We start from the raw sequence: 17,167 nt of genomic DNA, 5'->3' as shown, positions 1-17,167 counted from the left end.
CATAACGCATTCTAAGAAAAACAAAACAATGCCTTTCTTCCTTGATCCACTGCTATTATTCTCTAACTCAGAGGACATAAAACTTGGCCTGTAGGCCAAATCTGGCTTGTTGCCTGTTTTTGTAAATAAAGTTGAATTAGAACATAGGCCCATTCATTTACATATTCTCTGTGATGCTTTTTATGCTACCGTGGCAGAGTGGAGTGGTTATGATAGAGACTTTACGGACCACAAAGCCTAAAATATTTAATATCTGGACTATTTCAGTCTGTTTTGCGATGCTGCAAAAGAATATCTGAGATTAGATAACTTATTTAAAAACATATTTATTTATTTATCTCAGTTCTCGAGGCTGGAAAGTCCAAGATCAAAACATTGGCAGGTTTGGTGTCTGGTTAGAGGCGAGTGTTCTCTTTCAAGATGGCACTTTGAATGCTGCATCCTCGGAGGGAGGAATGCTGCTCCCCACATGGCAAAAGAGCAGAAGAGCCACAGAGAGACAAGAGGGGGATAAACACACATTTTTATATTGCCACAAATCTTATCCAGGAGAGTGGAGCCCTTATGGCCTAATCACCTCTTAAAGGGTCCGGGGTCTAATATCCAGAGTATACAAAGTAACTTAAACAAATTTATAAGAAAAGAAACAACCCTATTAAAAAGTGGCCACAGGACATGAATCAACACTTCTCAGAAGAAGACATGTATGCAACCAACAAACATGAAAAAAAGCTTAACATTACTGATTATTAGAGAAATGCAAATTGAAACCACAATGAGATACCATCTCACACCACTCAGAATGGCTGTTGTTAAAAAGTCAAGAAGGGGGGCGGAGCAAGATGGCCGAATAGGAACAGCTCCAGTCTCCAACTCCCAGCGCGAGCGACACAGAAGACCGGTGATTTCTGCATTTTCAACTGAGGTACTGGGGTCATCTCACTAGGGAGTGCCGGACAATTGGTGCCGGTCAGCTGCTGCAGCCTGACCAGCGAGAGCTGAAGCAGGGCGAGGCATCACCTCACCTGGAAGCGCAAGGGGGAAGGGAATCCCTTTTCCTAGCCAGGGGAACTGAGACACACAACACCTGGAAAATCGGGTAACTCCCACCCCAATACTGTGCTTTAAGCAAACGGGCACACCAGAAGAATATATCCCACACCTGGCCGGGAGGGTCCCATGCCCACGGAGCCTCCCTCACTGCTAACGCAGCAGTCTGCAGCGATCTATCTGCAAGGCAGCAGCGAGGCTGGGGTAGGGGCGGCCGCCATTGCTGAGGCTTAAGTAGGTAAACAAAGCCGCTGGGAAGCTCGAACTGGGTGGAGCTCACAGCAGCTCAAGGAAGCCTGCCTGTCTCTGTAGTCTCCACCTCTGGGGGACAGTGCACAGCTGAAGACCAACAGCAGAAGCAGCGGGGGCCGGTGCAGACGCGAACGACTCTGTCTGACAGCTTTGGGGAGAGCCGTGGATCTCCCAACGCAGAGGTTGAGATCTGAGAATGGACAGACTGCCTGCTCAGGTGGGTCCCTGACCCCTGAGTAGCCTAACTGGGAGACATCCCCCCACTAGGGGCAGTCTGACACCCCACACCTCACAGGGTGGAGTACACCCCTGAGAGGAAACTTCCAAAGGAAGAATCAGACAGGTACACTCCCTGTTCAGCAATATTCTATCTTCGGCAACCTCTGCTGCTGATACCCAGGCAAACAGGGTCTGGAGTGGACCTCAAGCAATCTCCAACAGACCAACAGACAGTCCTTCTGACTGTCAGAAGGAAAACTATCAAACAGGAAGGACACCTATACCAAAACCCCATCAGTACGTCACCATCATCAAAGACCAGAGACAGATAAAACCACAAAGATGGGGAAGAAGCAGGGCAGAAAAGCTGGAAATTCAAAAAATAAGAGTGCATCTCCCCCTGCAAAGGAGCGCAGCCCATCGCCAGCAACGGATCAAAGCTGGTCAGAGAATGACTTTGACGAGATGAGAGAAGAAGGCTTCAGTCCATCAAACTTCTCAGAGCTAAAGGAGGAATTACGTACCCAGTGCAAAGAAACTAAAAATCTTGAAAAAAGAGTGGAAGAATTGACACCTAGACTAATTAATGCAGAGAAGATCATAAACGAAATGACAGAGATGAAAACCATGACACGAGAAATACGTGACAAATGCACAAGCTTCAGTAACCGACTTGATCAACTGGAAGAAAGAGTATCAGCGATTGAGGATCAAATGAATGAAATGAAGCGAGAAGAGAAACCAAAAGAAAAAAGAAGAAAAAGAAATGAACAAAGCCTGCAAGAAGTATGGGATTATGTAAAAAGACCAAATCTACGTCTGATTGGGGTGCCTGAAAGTGAGGGGGAAAATGGAACCAACTTGGAAAACCCTCTTCAGGATATCATCCAGGAGAACTTCCCCAACCTAGTAGGGCAGGCCAACATTCAAATTCAGGAAATACAGAGAACGCCACAAAGATACTCCTCGAGAAGAGCACTCCAAGACACATAATTGCCAGATTCACCAAAGTTGAAATGAAGGAAAAAATCTTAAGGGCAGCCAGAGAGAAAGGTCGGGTTACCCACAAAGGGAAGCCCATCAGACTAACAGCAGATCTCTCGGCAGAAACTCTCCAAGCCAGAAGAGAGTGGGGGCCAATATTCAACGTTCTTAAAGAAAAGAATTTTAAACCCAGAATTTCATATCCAGCCAAACTAAGTTTCATAAGTGAAGGAGAAATAAAATCCTTTACAGATAAGCAAATGCTTAGAGATTTTGTCACCACCAGGCCTGCCTTACCAGAGACCCTGAAGGAAGCCCTAAACATGGAAAGGAACAACCGGTACCAGCCATTGCAAAAACATGCCAAAATGTAAAGACCATCGAGGCTAGGAAGAAACTGCATCAACTAACGAGCAAAATAACCAGTTAGTATCATAATGACAGGATCAAGTTCACACATAACAATATTAACCTTAAATGTTAATGGACTAAATGCTCCAATTAAAAGACACAGACTGGCAAACTGGATAAAGTGTCAAGACCCATCAGTCTGCTGTATTCAGGAGACCCATCTCACATGCAGAGACATACATAGGCTCAAAATAAAGGGATGGAGGAAGATCTACCAAGCAAATGGAGAACAAAAAAAAGCAGGGGTTGCAATCCTAGTCTCTGATAAAACAGACTTTAATCCATCAAAGATCAAAAGAGACAAAGAAGGCCATTACATAATGGTAAAGGGATCAATTCAACAGGAAGAGCTAACTCTCCTAAATATATATGCACCCAATACAGGAGCACCCAGATTCATAAAGCAAGTCCTTAGAGACTTACAAAGAGACTTAGACTCCCATACAATAATAATGGGAGACTTCAACACTCCACTGTCAACATTAGACAGATCAACGAGACAAAGTTAACAAGGATATCCAGGAATTGAACTCATCTCTGCACCAAGCGGACCTAATAGATATCTATAGAACTCTCCACCCCAAATCAACAGAATATACATTCTTCTCAGCACCACATCGCACTTATTCCAAAATTGACCACATAATTGGAAGTAAAGCACTCCTCAGCAAATGTACAAGAACAGAAATTATAACAAACTGTCTCTCAGACCACAGTGCAATCAAACTAGAACTCAGGACTAAGAAACTCAATCAAAACCGCTCAACTACATGGAAACTGAACAACCTGCTCCTGAATGACTACTGGGTACATAATGAAATGAAAGCAGAAATAAAGATGTTCTTTGAAACCAATGAGAACAAATATACAACATACCAGAATCTCTGGGACACATTTAAAGCAGTGTGTAGAGGGAAATTTATAGCACTAAATGCCCACAAGAGAAAGCAGGAAAGATCTAAAATTGACACTCTAACATCACAATTAAAAGAACTAGAGAGGCAAGAGCAAACACATTCAAAAGCTAGCAGAAGGCAAGAAATAACTAAGATCAGAGCAGAACTGAAGGAGATAGAGACACAAAAAACCCTCCAAAAAATCAATGAATCCAGGAGTTGGTTTTTTGAAAAGATCAACAAAATTGACAGACCGCTAGCAAGACTAATAAAGAAGAAAAGAGAGAGGAATCAAATAGACGCAATAAAAAATGATAAAGGGGATATCACCACTGACCCCACAGAAATACAAACAACCATCAGAGAATACTATAAACGCCTCTATGCAAATCAACTAGAAAATCTAGAAGAAATGGATAATTTCCTGGACACTTACACTCTCCCAAGACTAAACCAGGAAGAAGTTGAATCCCTGAATAGACCAATAGCAGGCTCTGAAATTGAGGCAACAATTAATAGCCTACCCACCAAAAAAAGTCCAGGACCAGATGGATTCACAGCTGAATTCTACCAGAGGTACAAGGAGGAGCCGGTACCATTCCTTCTGAAACTATTCCAATCAATAGAAAAAGAGGGAATCCTCCCTAACTCATTTTATGAGGCCAACATCATCCTGATACCAAAGCCTGGCAGAGACACAACAAAAAAAGAGAATTTTAGACCAATATCCCTGATGAACATCGATGCAAAAATTCTCAATAAAATACTGGCAAACCGGATTCAGCAGCACATCCAAAAGCTTATCCACCATGATCAAGTGGGCTTCATCCCTGGGATGCAAGGCTGGTTCAACATTCGCAAATCAATAAACGTAATCCAGCATATAAACAGAACCAAAGACAAGAACCACATGATTATCTCAATAGATGCAGAAAAGGCTTTTGACAAAATTCAACAGCCCTTCATGCTAAAAACGCTCAATAAATTCGGTATTGATGGAACGTACCTCAAAATAATAAGAGCTATTTATGACAAACCCACAGCTCATATCATTCTGAATGGGCAAAAACTGGAAAAATTCCCTTTGAAAACTGGCACAAGACAGGGATGCCCTCTCTCACCACTCCTATTCAACATAGTCTTGGAAGTTCTGGGTAGGGCAATCAGGCAAGAGAAAGAAATCAAGGGTATCCAGTTAGGAAAAGAAGAAGTCAAATTGTCCCTGTTTGCAGATGACATGATTGTATATTTAGAAAACCCCATCGTCTCAGCCCAAAATCTCCTTAAGCTGATAAGCAACTTCAGCAAAGTCTCAGGATACAAAATTAATGTGCAAAAATCACAAGCATTCTTATACACCAGTAAAAGACAAGCAGAGAGCCAAATCAGGAATGAACTTCCATTCACAATTGCTTCAAAGAGAATAAAATACCTAGGAATCCAGCTTACAAGGGATGTAAAGGACCTCTTCAAGGAGAACTACAAACCACTGCTCAGTGAAATAAAAGAGGACACAAACAAATGGAAGAACATACCATGCTCATGGATAGGAAGAATCAATATCGTGAAAATGGCCATACTGCCCAAGGTTATTTATAGATTCAATGCCATCCCCATCGAGCTACCAATGATTTTCTTCACAGAATTGGAAAAAACTGCTTTAAAGTTCATATGGAACCAAAAAAGAGCCCATGTTGCCAAGACAATCCTAAGTCAAAAGGACAAAGCTGGAGGCGTCACGCGACCTGACTTCAAACTATACTACAAGGCTACAGTAACCAAAACAGCATGGTACTGGTACCAAAACAGAGATATAGACCAATGGAACAGAACAGAGTCCTCAGAAATAATACCACACATCTACAGCCATCTGATCTTTGACAAACCTGAGAGAAACAAGAAATGGGGAAAGGATTCCCTATTTAATAAATGGTGCTGGGAAAATTGGCTAGCCATAAGTAGAAAGCTGAAACTAGATCCTTTCCTTACCCCTTATACAAAGATTAATTCAAGATGGATTAGAGACTTAAATGTTAGACCTAATACCATAAAAACCCTAGAAGAATATCTAGGTAGTACCATTCAGGACATAGGCATGGGCAAGGACTTCATGTCTAAAACACCAAAAGCAACGGCAGCAAAAGCAAAAATTGACAAATGGGATCTAATTAAACTAAAGAGCTTTTGCACAGCAAAAGAAACTACCATCAGAATGAACAGGCAACCTACAGAATGGGAGAAAATTTTTGCAACCTATTCATCTGACAAAGGGCTAATATCCAGAATCTACAAGGAACTCAAACAAATATACAAGAAAAAACAAACAACCCCATCAAAAAGTGGGGAAAGGATATGAACAGACATTTCTCAAAAGAAGACATTCATACAGCCAACAGACACATGAAAAAATGCTCATCATCACTCGCCATCAGAGAAATGCAAATCAAAACCACAATGAGATACCATCTCACACCAGTTAGAATGGCAATCATGAAGAAGTCAGGAAACAACAGGTGTTGGAGAGGATGTAGAGAAATAGGAACACTTTTACACTGTTGGCGGGATTGTAAACTAGTTCAACCATTATGGAAAACAGTATGGCAATTCCTCAAGGATCTAGAACTAGATGTACCATATGACCCAGCCATCCCACTACTGGGTATATACCCAAAGGATTATAAATTATTTTACTACAAAGACACATGCACACGTATGTTTATTGTGGCACTATTCACAATAGCAAAGACTTGGAATCAACCCAAATGTCCATCTGTGACAGACTGGATTAAGAAAATGTGGCACATATACACCATGGAATACTATGCAGCCATAAAAAAGGATGAGTTTGCGTCCTTTGTAGGGACATGGATGCAGCTGGAAACCATCATTCTTAGCAAACTATCACAAGAAGAGAAAACCAAACACCGCATGTTCTCACTCATAGGTGGGAACTGAACAATGAGATCACTTGGAGTCGGGAAGGGGAACATCACACACTGGGGCCTATCATGGGGAGGGGGGAGGAGGGAGGGATTGCATTGGGGAGTTATACATGATATAAATGATGAATTGATGGGTGCTGACGAGTTGATGGGTGCAGCACACCAACATGGCATAAGTATACATATGTAACAAACCTGCACGTTATGCCCATGTACCCTAGAACTTAGAGTATAATAAAAAAAGAAAAAAAAAAAAGTCAAGAAAGAACAGATGCTGGTGAGGTTGCTGAGAAAAAGGAATGCTTTTACACTGTTGGTGGGAGTGTAAATTAGTTCAACCATTGTGGAAGACAGTATGGCCATTCCTCAAAGACCTAGAGGCAGAAATACCATTTGACCCAGCAATTCCATTTCTGGTTATATACCCAAAGGAATATAAATCATTCTGTTATAAATCATTCTGACCCATGAGGGGGAACAACACCCACTGGGGCCTGTCGGAGGATGTCGTGGGGTGAAGGAGAGCATCAGGAAGAATATCTAATGGATGGTGGGCTTAATACTTAGGTGATGGGATGATCTGTGCAGCAAACCACCATGGCACACATTTACCTATGTAAGAAACCTGCACATCCTGCTCAGGTACCCCTGAACTTAAAATAAAATTTGAAGAAAAAGAAGGTCTCATCTCTTAATACTGTTACAATGACAATTAAATTTCAAAATGATATTGGAGGGGACAAATATTCAAAGCACAGCATGACCCTTCAGAGAAAAAGTGTTAACTTCTGCTCTGATCTCCCAATCACACTCCGTTATCTTTGAAACTGTTATTATGTAGATTGCAATCTTTTGCAGCTCCAAACCTGACATAACCTAGGTGCTTTCAGTGACCATGCAGATGACTTCTCCAATAACTGGACTCTCAGTTCTTCCCGCTGTCATCTTCAATAATTGTCTCCACTTCATTTTAGCCATCTACTCTCACAATCACATCTTGGATCTTGTTATCATGTAAAATTGCTCTATCTATAAAATCACAAATTCAAACCTACAAACATCTACTCTTCCAGCTTGTGCAACTAGTCCCATTTCAACTGTTCTCCAACCTCATTAGCTCTTTTAATGAGTTAATCACACTACTTTTTTCCAAACCGTCAGCTTTATTTTTTCTTTGTGTCTCTTATTATCAAGCTAAAGTTCTATAGTGCATTGTGTCAATAATATTTTTGCTTATACCCCAAATCCTTTGCCCTTTTTTATCTTTTGGCAACAATCTAAAAGGGAATCCAAATGTGGCACTATGTATTTTTAATGCCAGACTCAAGCAGCCAGTCACTGCTGGAGAAGGCCTGATGCAAATTGTTTTCACTGCCATTTCATACCATACCCAAATGGATGTTCAACACAGACCAAAAATCCAAATGTGTTTAGTTAGTGAATTCATTTCGCTTCTATCCATAGCAGCTCTTTCAAACCTTTCTCAATCTTCTTTTCTGAAGCTTCCTTCCTCTCTCTAGCTGAAGATGGTTTTGTTTCTATTTTAGAGAAATAGAGACAGCACCTCCCTCATTATATGCACCCATCTTATTTTCCCTCCCTCCTGTTACAATAAAAAAAGAAAACAAAACCTGTTTTTTTTTTTGTTTTTCAATATCAGGGTAGTCCTACTTGTGTTGTATCATTGTCCCCATTTTCGTAGAAACCTTGGTTTATTATTTTATCCTCCATACTGTGTATTTAACTACTCTTTTTTAACTAGATCGTGCCCATTAACTTTGAAGCACAGTCAAGTGTCTTTTATTAATTGAAACCGCCATCACCATCTCTACTGCAATATCAACAGAATCCCGCATTTGAACACCTCTACTCTTCCTGTTACTACTGGCAGATTTCTTGAAAGTCATATCAATGTGCTGTCTCCATTTCCTTGCCTCCCACTCATTCCTCTTCTCCCTCCAGCCTGACTTCCATTCCATAATGCCACCAAACAGTTCCTGTTAGGTGATAAAAAATTTCATGTTTTAATATACAATTGAATAACTATTTTATCTTCTTAGAAACTTTATGATTGATGGCTATTCCTTTAACGTAATATGTTTCTAGATTTTTGTGACCCAATTCACTCCTGATTTTACTTGTGCCTCTTTAATTGCTCTTCATTACCCTCTGAAGACTCATCTTTTTCCATCTGTCACCATGGACTCTGCTGAAGTGCCACATGGCTTTTCTTGTTTGATTTTTCTCTTCCTAGATGATTTCTTTCACTCCCAGAACTTTAGTTAGCACTTACACTGAGATGACTCACCAGTCTGTATCTTCAGCTTAAACTTCTCTCCTAGATCAGAAATTGTATATCCAGATATTTACCTAACGTCTTCTGTATGTCACAACTTCATGCCTAACTCAATATGTACAAAATGAAATGCAAAATAATTTCTGCATGATCTGATCATATTCCTGTGTTCCCTAATACAATGTTCCCCTATTTTTTCTGTGTTACATATTAGAAATTAAAGCATCATCCTTGACACTGCTTTTTATTCCTCCCTTCACATAGGCAATCCACCACTGATCCTGTGGGGAGAATCTCCTACACAAGTTTCTAATCTAAACATTCCTCTCTTTCTAGTTCATTGCCACTGTACTTAATGGCACCAGCATCTCTCATGTAGCTTTCTGCTGTTGTCTTCTAACTGATCCACACTGTCCTCTCTGCCTTCTTCAATTCATTCTCTACACTTGAGCCACAAAGATGCATTTTTGAAATGCAAAACAAAAAAAAATCAAACAAAACAGCCACCTTTCAATTAGTTCCCACAGCTCTTAGGATGAAGACAAAACTCCTTAATTGGACTAATCAGTCTTTCTAATCTTATCTTCAACTGTCTCACCTGTAATCCCTCTGCTCGAGCTATAATACCTTTTAAAATCTCCCCTGTCTACCCAGTTGCTGGAACTTCCTTTCACCATAGAGCCTTTGCATGTCCTGTTCTTTATAAAGCTCTGTGTTCCCTTGGTTAACTCCAGTTGAAGCAGCACTTCCAAAGGAAAGGAAAGGAGAGGGGAGGGGAGGGGAAGAGAGGGTAAGGGAGCGGAGGTGGAAATGAAAGGAAGGGGGAAAGGAAAGGACAAAGAAAAGGAAAGAGGAAAGGAAAGAAAGTCTTTTCTGATTTTCCTATTATACCCTCTCATACACTGTCTACTTCCTCACTTCTGGAGCACTTCTCACTGTTGCAATTTGGTATTTGCTTATTTGATGAATGTCAACTTCTTCCTATTGAACACTGTGATTCACGAAGGCACAGTTATGCATCTATGCCTACTCTGTGCCTGGTGCCCAGAACTGTAAGCACCCAAAAACACTTGTTAGATAAAGACTAAATACAGGAATTTAAGAAGAGCCAGCATTCAGGTTCAACACAAACTAGACAGGATAATAACATGCTTTAGACCAAGCTTATCAACATTATAGGATCAAAATTTTATTGCTACGATTACTACAACTTCCAGGACCATGACTTCTTCAACCACTCTCACTGCTACTACTGCTTCCAATAACATTAACAGCCCACCAAGGCATTTACTGTGAACTAGTAAATTAAAACCATGTTATACTCTTATAACTGATCTTAATAACTATAAATTTTAAAATGCACCAGAATCTTACAATCTGAAGCATTATGGGATCCAGTAGCATTCAAATGAATGAAATCTAGATTATGACAATCCAAGGCTTAACTCAGAGAACTGGATATCTTGGAGTGACTCAAAACCTCCTAACCTAGGAGGAAACCCTATCAAGTGAAAGCAGAAAAGAGGCAAACCCCACACTGCTTATTATATTTCCACTCTTGCCCACAGCCTCAGAGCACTAAGACACACACAGAGACAAAATATTGTGAAAAGAGAACAGAATCCTTTCACAGCTAGGCCCTTGGGGAACATGGGAACAGGATTTAGACACACACTGTGTTGTGAGCAGACATGAGAGAATGATTCAAATGGCAACAGAAAAGAAACAGGAAGAGATGATCAACCCAAATACCTCAAGTCCCTCAGCATTTTCAAATTAGGTTCTTATGCACCACTTCAATTTGCATTTGTTTATGTACTACATAAGTGTTTGCACTTCAGGTGTGTTTTGCTTACCCAACTAGCTTGTAAACTTAAAGATTGCACAGGGGCCTAAGAGGAAAACTGTACAAGTGAGAGGAGAAGCAGCAAGAGAAGATCGAAAGAGTAAAGGGTAAAAAGGAAATACGTTATTGGTTGTGAACTTGACAGAGCTCTCAGATAGCAACTGCCTCCTTTTAGTCAGCTGCCTACTCTGTAGCTCCATACCAGGCTAACATTTTTGGTCACTCTGTGGTGAAGGATTTGTTTCCCCCGTCTGTTTTGCTCTTTTCTATTTTACTCCCTTTGTACCCAAAAACACAATACCAGAACCATTTCTCTAACACTGAGGCCATTGCTTTTCATCTGATTCAGATGACAGCAGCAAAGTTACGATCAGAAGACTGGAAATTTTCCAACCACAGAAAGTATAGACATGGTGTCTGCCTCTCCAGTGATCTGCAGTTTTTAGTAGCTACAAGCTTACCTCCTTTGGTTCTCTTTATTTTAAGAAATTCATTTTCTTTAAAGGCAACACCATTCTCCTTTCTGGATAATATACTATCTGTTCTCCATTGCTGTCTTCATTTTGTGGCATCACATATTCTATTTCCTAAAAAAGGTACATCAATCCATGTTGCCAAGTCTCAATGAAGGAAACACTAATTCCTCAGTAAGGCCACAGTATTGTTTACTGGTTCAGGCAGAATGTACCAAAAAATCTATGTATGAAGCCAAGGTCAATGTGTACTTGTGCTAATATTACATGGCAAATGTCTTACTGAGTTCCAAATGAGGTCAACATATAAAGAGAAGGAGCAGGGCTCATATCTAATCAGAACTGAGAAACAGAATTTGCTCAATATAATTATTACTACTCTTAATTGAAAACTACCATTTACCAAACTCTTATCCTTTAGCAGGAACTATACATTTAAGTGCATTACACAGATTATCTCATTTAATCATCAGGCTAGTGATACCTATAAAGAAAGTACTATAATTATCCATATTTGTTATGTGAGAAACTTGAAACAACTTGGGAATGATGAAACGTATAGTAAGTGATAGAGCCAATGTTCAAACACAGGCTACCTGAATCAAAGTATGTGTAGCTAAACAGTGTTCTATGTAGGTCTTCCATTTCTCTTTACTTCAATCCCACTCCACTCCATCCTTAATTGAACTGAAGTGTGTGTGTAGTGTGTTTTCTGGAAAACAGCAAGGGAATTGGGCATTGTAAGATAGTAGTTGATAGGACCTTGGCCTAAAGGTGGACTGTTCCAACAGCATATTTTTAGAGCAAGTAAGTTATAAGACATGGAGAGGAGGTAATAAATCCATATCTGTTGCTTTTTCTGGGCAGCTCTCTGTCCCTTTTAATATGATCTTCACGAGTTTTTTTTTTTGTTGTTGTTATATTACCAGGTCACTTTGCCCTGAGTCAGAACCAGTCCACTGCCAGTGCATTTTGCATTTGTTGGCTTTCACTTTCATTGTCTTCCATTAGCAGAAATGAAAATCATTTACTTTAGGGCCAGGTAATTTAGAGCAGGCATTATTATAATCATTTTCCAAACAGGCTCAGAGAATTTACACGATAGGCCCCAAGTCAAATTTATTTCTATTCAGAAAGGAGCTAGAACTTAAATCTAGGATTCCTGCTTCTAAATGCAGGCCTCCAAACTATGTTGGTGTGAATGCTGCATGACGAGCAGCCTCCTTTGCCCCTTTACCTGCCCCAGACTAAATGTTGTATACCCAGAACCACTTTCATAAATTCACCCACAAACCTTCCCTCACAGTGAATAGCACCACCATTCACAGTGAATAGCACCACCATGCCAGACACCTAGTTGTCACCTTCAACTTCTTTCTCTCCTTCACTCATACTGCCCTTCTCTTCTATTCACTCTATGATCATATGTTTTACACCCAATGCGCAAAATTTGCCACTTTCCCTCTGTATCTACCTGAACTAACACTTCTTCTTTTCTGAGCTACTGAGATGGTCTCCTGAGTTGTCTCCACCTGCTCCTTCTTGTCCATCTTCACCTCATTTTCACAGGAAAGTCAGTATGATTTTTTTTTTTAACAACACAAATACCATCAGCCTATAAATGTCATGCCATCCTTTTGTTGGAAATACTTCTATGTCTTCTCATGGTTCTGAGATCAATATAGAAACCTTTTAAAAGGGAATCTGACCAGGTCCAACATGATCTGGTCCTTACCTGCCTTATCCTTTAGTCGCTGTACTGCTGTCCCATTGGCATTTTCCCATTTCTTCAAACACTCCACAGAGCTTCATGCAAGCTCTTTTCTCTCTCTGGGATTACTCACAATTCCACTCTGCCTCAGCCCCACCCCCTAAATTGTGTTAATGTCTATTCATTCTTTAGACTTAAGCTATGGTGTTAATTACTCAAGGACAATTTCAATGGCCTCTGTGATGTGCTCCTTCACAAGACTGTTAGAGTCTTTATTATTGACGGTTATCACTGCTACAAGTTTACACTTATTTGCTTAAATGCTGTGGTCACTTCCTTTCTCCCTTATCAGACAGTAGCTCTTTCTGCTCAGCCTTTGTATGCTGAGCACCATGCCTAACCCTGCTTTTCTTACAAGGTACATTTGTTGAATGAGAAGAGAGCTGAGTGAAAGCATGGGCTTCCATCCGTCTTCCAGTTATGCTTACCGTGTGTCTGAATGAGAAGGTTGTAGATTTTAGTCTGCATGCCCTCTGGATACAGAGTAAGCATACACTCGTACCTTCCACTGACCGAAGAAGACATATTCCTTAAGTGCAGAGTCCATTTTGACCCATTCTCAGGAGTTTCTGTGAAGGTCACCAGTGACTCACAAGGACTCCCATAGGCACAGTGGAAGCCATATTGGGGATGATAAAGAGCAATCAGGTCTGCCTTATCGGTGACCTTGGACCATTGCATCTGCACCAAGAAGCCTATCGCCTGTGTTTGGCAGGTCAGGTTGACATCAGAGCCAAGTGTAGCATAAATGTTTTCTTCTGTGTTGAATGGTTTTCCCCAAACTCCTGAAAAGGAAGAACATGAGCTGTGAGTTTAAATAATTCACATAGAATGACTCTTAATTAAAAACCCTAGTCACTTCAGTAAGGTGAGGGGAGCAACTGAGGAAATTTTTCCCTGACTACTTTAGGAGTAGAGTAGAGCTTATGTCTGACTCAGATAGAGACGCATGAGACAATATAAATGAGGAGGCATTTACGTAGAGAAGCTAGAGGAAATTACTGACTTCTAAATATTTATCCTTGTGTTGGTCTGACCAAAACATAATTGAAGGTTTCTAACTACCTGTGAATAAAATCAAGCCTATTTGAAAATTGAAGCCTACCAGCAAACTTAGTATGACAATTCTTCTTACGTTTAATGTAATTGGCTTTTTGGGTTATAAAACAACAGCTGAATATAATACACATGATGCTTTCTGAAACTGCAAAAATAAATGATATGTGTATAGCAATTTATTTGAAAAATACATGTTTACAAGGGCCTTTCATATGTTATCTTGTTTAATCCCCCTCACACGCCGTAAGTGATGTTGTTAACCCTTTTGTATCAAGGAAGGAACTGGGGCACAGAGAGATGAAACGGGGTATGCTCAAAGTCACACCTCCAGGCTTGGTGCAGTGGCTCACATCCGTAATCCCAGCACTTTGGGAGGCCGAGGCGGGCAGAGCACGAGGTCAAGAGAACCAGACCATCCTGGCCAACATGGCGAGACCCCGTCTCTACTAAAAATACAAAAATTAGCTGGGCGTGGTGGCGCATGCCTGTAGTCCCAGCTACTGGGGAGGCTGAGGCAGGAGAATCGCTTGAACCTGGGAGGCGGAGGTTGCAGTGAGACAAGATCATGCCACCGCACTCCAGCCTGGCAACTGAGCGAGACTCCATCTCAAAAAACAAAAAACAAAACAAAACAAAAATGTCACACCTCCAGTAAAAGGATGAATTCAGTTACCGAGAGTTTGTGTCTTTCTATAACCCTCATGACTGTCGCAGTAAAACTCCATCCAAGGAAGACAAAGAGACCTTTGGAGACCAAAAAGAACTTTATTTAATTTGGGCATCCAGGCCCACAGCAGACTCATGCCCAAAATGGCTGCTGACTCTGACAGAGAAAGCAGGCTTGTTTATATGTCATTTGAGGCAGGAAAACAAGGCAGTATACAGGTTTCAGTCAAAGACAGTAAATTATTTAACTCGTGACAATTCTGAGAAAACTATCTTGACCAGTCAACCAGTCAACCTTAAAGCTGGACAGAGCTGGGGTGAGGTAAAACAGGAGTTACAGAAATATGTGGGGGTCTGGAGGCAGGCAATAAGCTTGGAAGGTTGAGGTAAGCTCGCAGCTGCAACTTGTTAGCAATGCTCGGAGAGGCTACTTAAATTTCTTAGCCTACGTATAACTTCTAAGTAACCTATACTTAATGTTAACTATTACCTATGTTATGTTCATTATTTTAAACTTTAATACTTATTTTATTTTATTTTATTTTCCTTCCACATAACCCCCAAACTGCCTCCCAAATTCAGTTGATTAGAGTAAGAAATTTCACTTTCAATATATAAGGATTGAAAGGACCTCATCTAACCTTAGGTAGAGGCTCCACTTAGTATCACCTCTAATCGATGGTCTGAAATACTAGACATAAGTAGAGTCTCTTTCCCATCAGCAGTCTGACCAAGTGATACAGGACACTTAAAATGTGGTAAGCATTGAGACTGTTACATGCCTTCAAAAGTGTTGGCCTCAGTTTTAGAATTAACATGGAATCCTGCTACAGAAATGATATATATTATTGTGACAAGTACCACTGAAGCTCACAAAAGGAAAAGATAAAAAGACGACAAGCAACGGAGAAGAAACAAGGCTCTTAAGAGTAAAAGTACTTGACAAATGGGAATTATCACACTTCTGTGGATGCAAAAGTTTGGTAGGCAGAGGTTAGTACAGTTTAATGTAACTTCTTGTGAGCTATCCTTTGCCTGAAAATATGGCTCTGATCCTATCTACAGCATTATATTCCAAATCTTCTTTGATTTAGAAATTCTCCTTAATATTTTCATAGCTATATCTGAAAAGCACAGTTAATTCTTCAGACACTCAGGCTTATGATAATACTCTCATACTGTGGAATACAGAACTAATCCTGCTTCCTTCTATTTTTAAATAGGCCCATTAGGCTCTTGTTCCTACTGTCATAAGGATTCCACTTTGTCTCCCAGGTTCCTACCTACACATGCCTCATTAAAATTCAACATGCATTCAACTCCCAAAGACCTTAGTATTTGGAGGAGAAATACTTGTTATATCCAAAAGAAAAAGAGTACTTGAGAGAGAAAAAAGTGAAGCAAGGATCTCTGAGCGTTGATGGGTTTGTGATTTTTAATTTTTCTGCAGTTGTTTTGACTACCATTTGGAGAGCATTTCATTTTCAAGAAACACAATTTCCCCATTACTCCAGAGATCCTGTTAGAAAGGAAATGGGTGAAAATGCCTCAGAGCAGTGGCACAAACGACCCATTGCCTTCTTACTTTTAATGTGCATTAGTAATCATTTCTAGATTCTAGCATCTCTCCTATACCTACCACTGAAATACATAACTGAAACCTTTAGTAATGATTTGTCCTTTGGTGATCCATTTCAGCAGCAGGCACAAGGCTTTTTAAATGAACAGAGGCCCCATCCGCCCCTAAAGAGGCCCATCCGACAAGAAGGGACAACTGGAAGTCTTACCCTTGACGAAATGTATCTGGATGATGTAATAGACAGCACAGTATTTCCATGTTTTCTCCATTGTCTTCTGAACACCTTACACCAGCATTTCCGTAATGATCACAAAGTCAATTGATGTCTTCAAGCAAACCCCAGCCACCCACTTCGTGCTAAAAAAACCCAAATTTACCACGCAGTCCTGGGTCTGTTTATCACTTGGCAAGCCCCCAGGAAATGAAACGTAGACAGGAAAGTAATGTGGTTCAGGACTGAGTATAACCTTCAATAGAACAAGGTTGAAATTGTTCTCTGAAATCTGTATATCACCTTCTTTAAAAGACTTTTCAGTATCCAAAGAGTCTCTTATTCAGGATCTCTGTGTCAGTCAAGCTGCGTCTAAAATCCAAACAAAGGATATCACGCAGAGCAGTTGGCAATGTGCTTTTTATACATTTCTTTTCAAGAGCACAAAGTCATTTAACAAATGTGAGCTTGGTGTCTTTCATAATAGTTTTTCTGTTCAATCTTAAGATACG

General features: G+C 40.4%; 1 protein-coding gene across 3 annotated transcripts in view; it reads right to left on the bottom strand.

Annotated features, from left to right (window-relative positions):
• The window catches only part of CD96 (CD96 molecule), a 108,464-nt gene extending 91,581 nt beyond the window's left edge, over window positions 1–16,883 (bottom strand). For all 3 annotated transcript variants that reach the window (XM_030940831.1, XM_030940826.1, XM_030940822.1), the window contains exons 1-2: window positions 16,653–16,883; window positions 13,569–13,925 (exon numbers count right to left, since the gene is read on the bottom strand). In XM_030940831.1, the coding sequence (XP_030796691.1) occupies window positions 13,569–13,925; window positions 16,653–16,713 (418 nt within the window). In that variant the 5' untranslated portion in view covers window positions 16,714–16,883. The remainder of the gene's footprint in view (window positions 1–13,568; window positions 13,926–16,652) is intronic.
• Between the last annotated feature and the right edge of the window lie 284 nt (window positions 16,884–17,167).

Source organism: Rhinopithecus roxellana, chromosome 1, assembly GCF_007565055.1.
Source record: "Rhinopithecus roxellana isolate Shanxi Qingling chromosome 1, ASM756505v1, whole genome shotgun sequence".
NCBI classification, from domain to species: domain Eukaryota; kingdom Metazoa; phylum Chordata; class Mammalia; order Primates; family Cercopithecidae; genus Rhinopithecus; species Rhinopithecus roxellana.
This window is presented reverse-complemented; position numbering and strand designations above follow the sequence as displayed.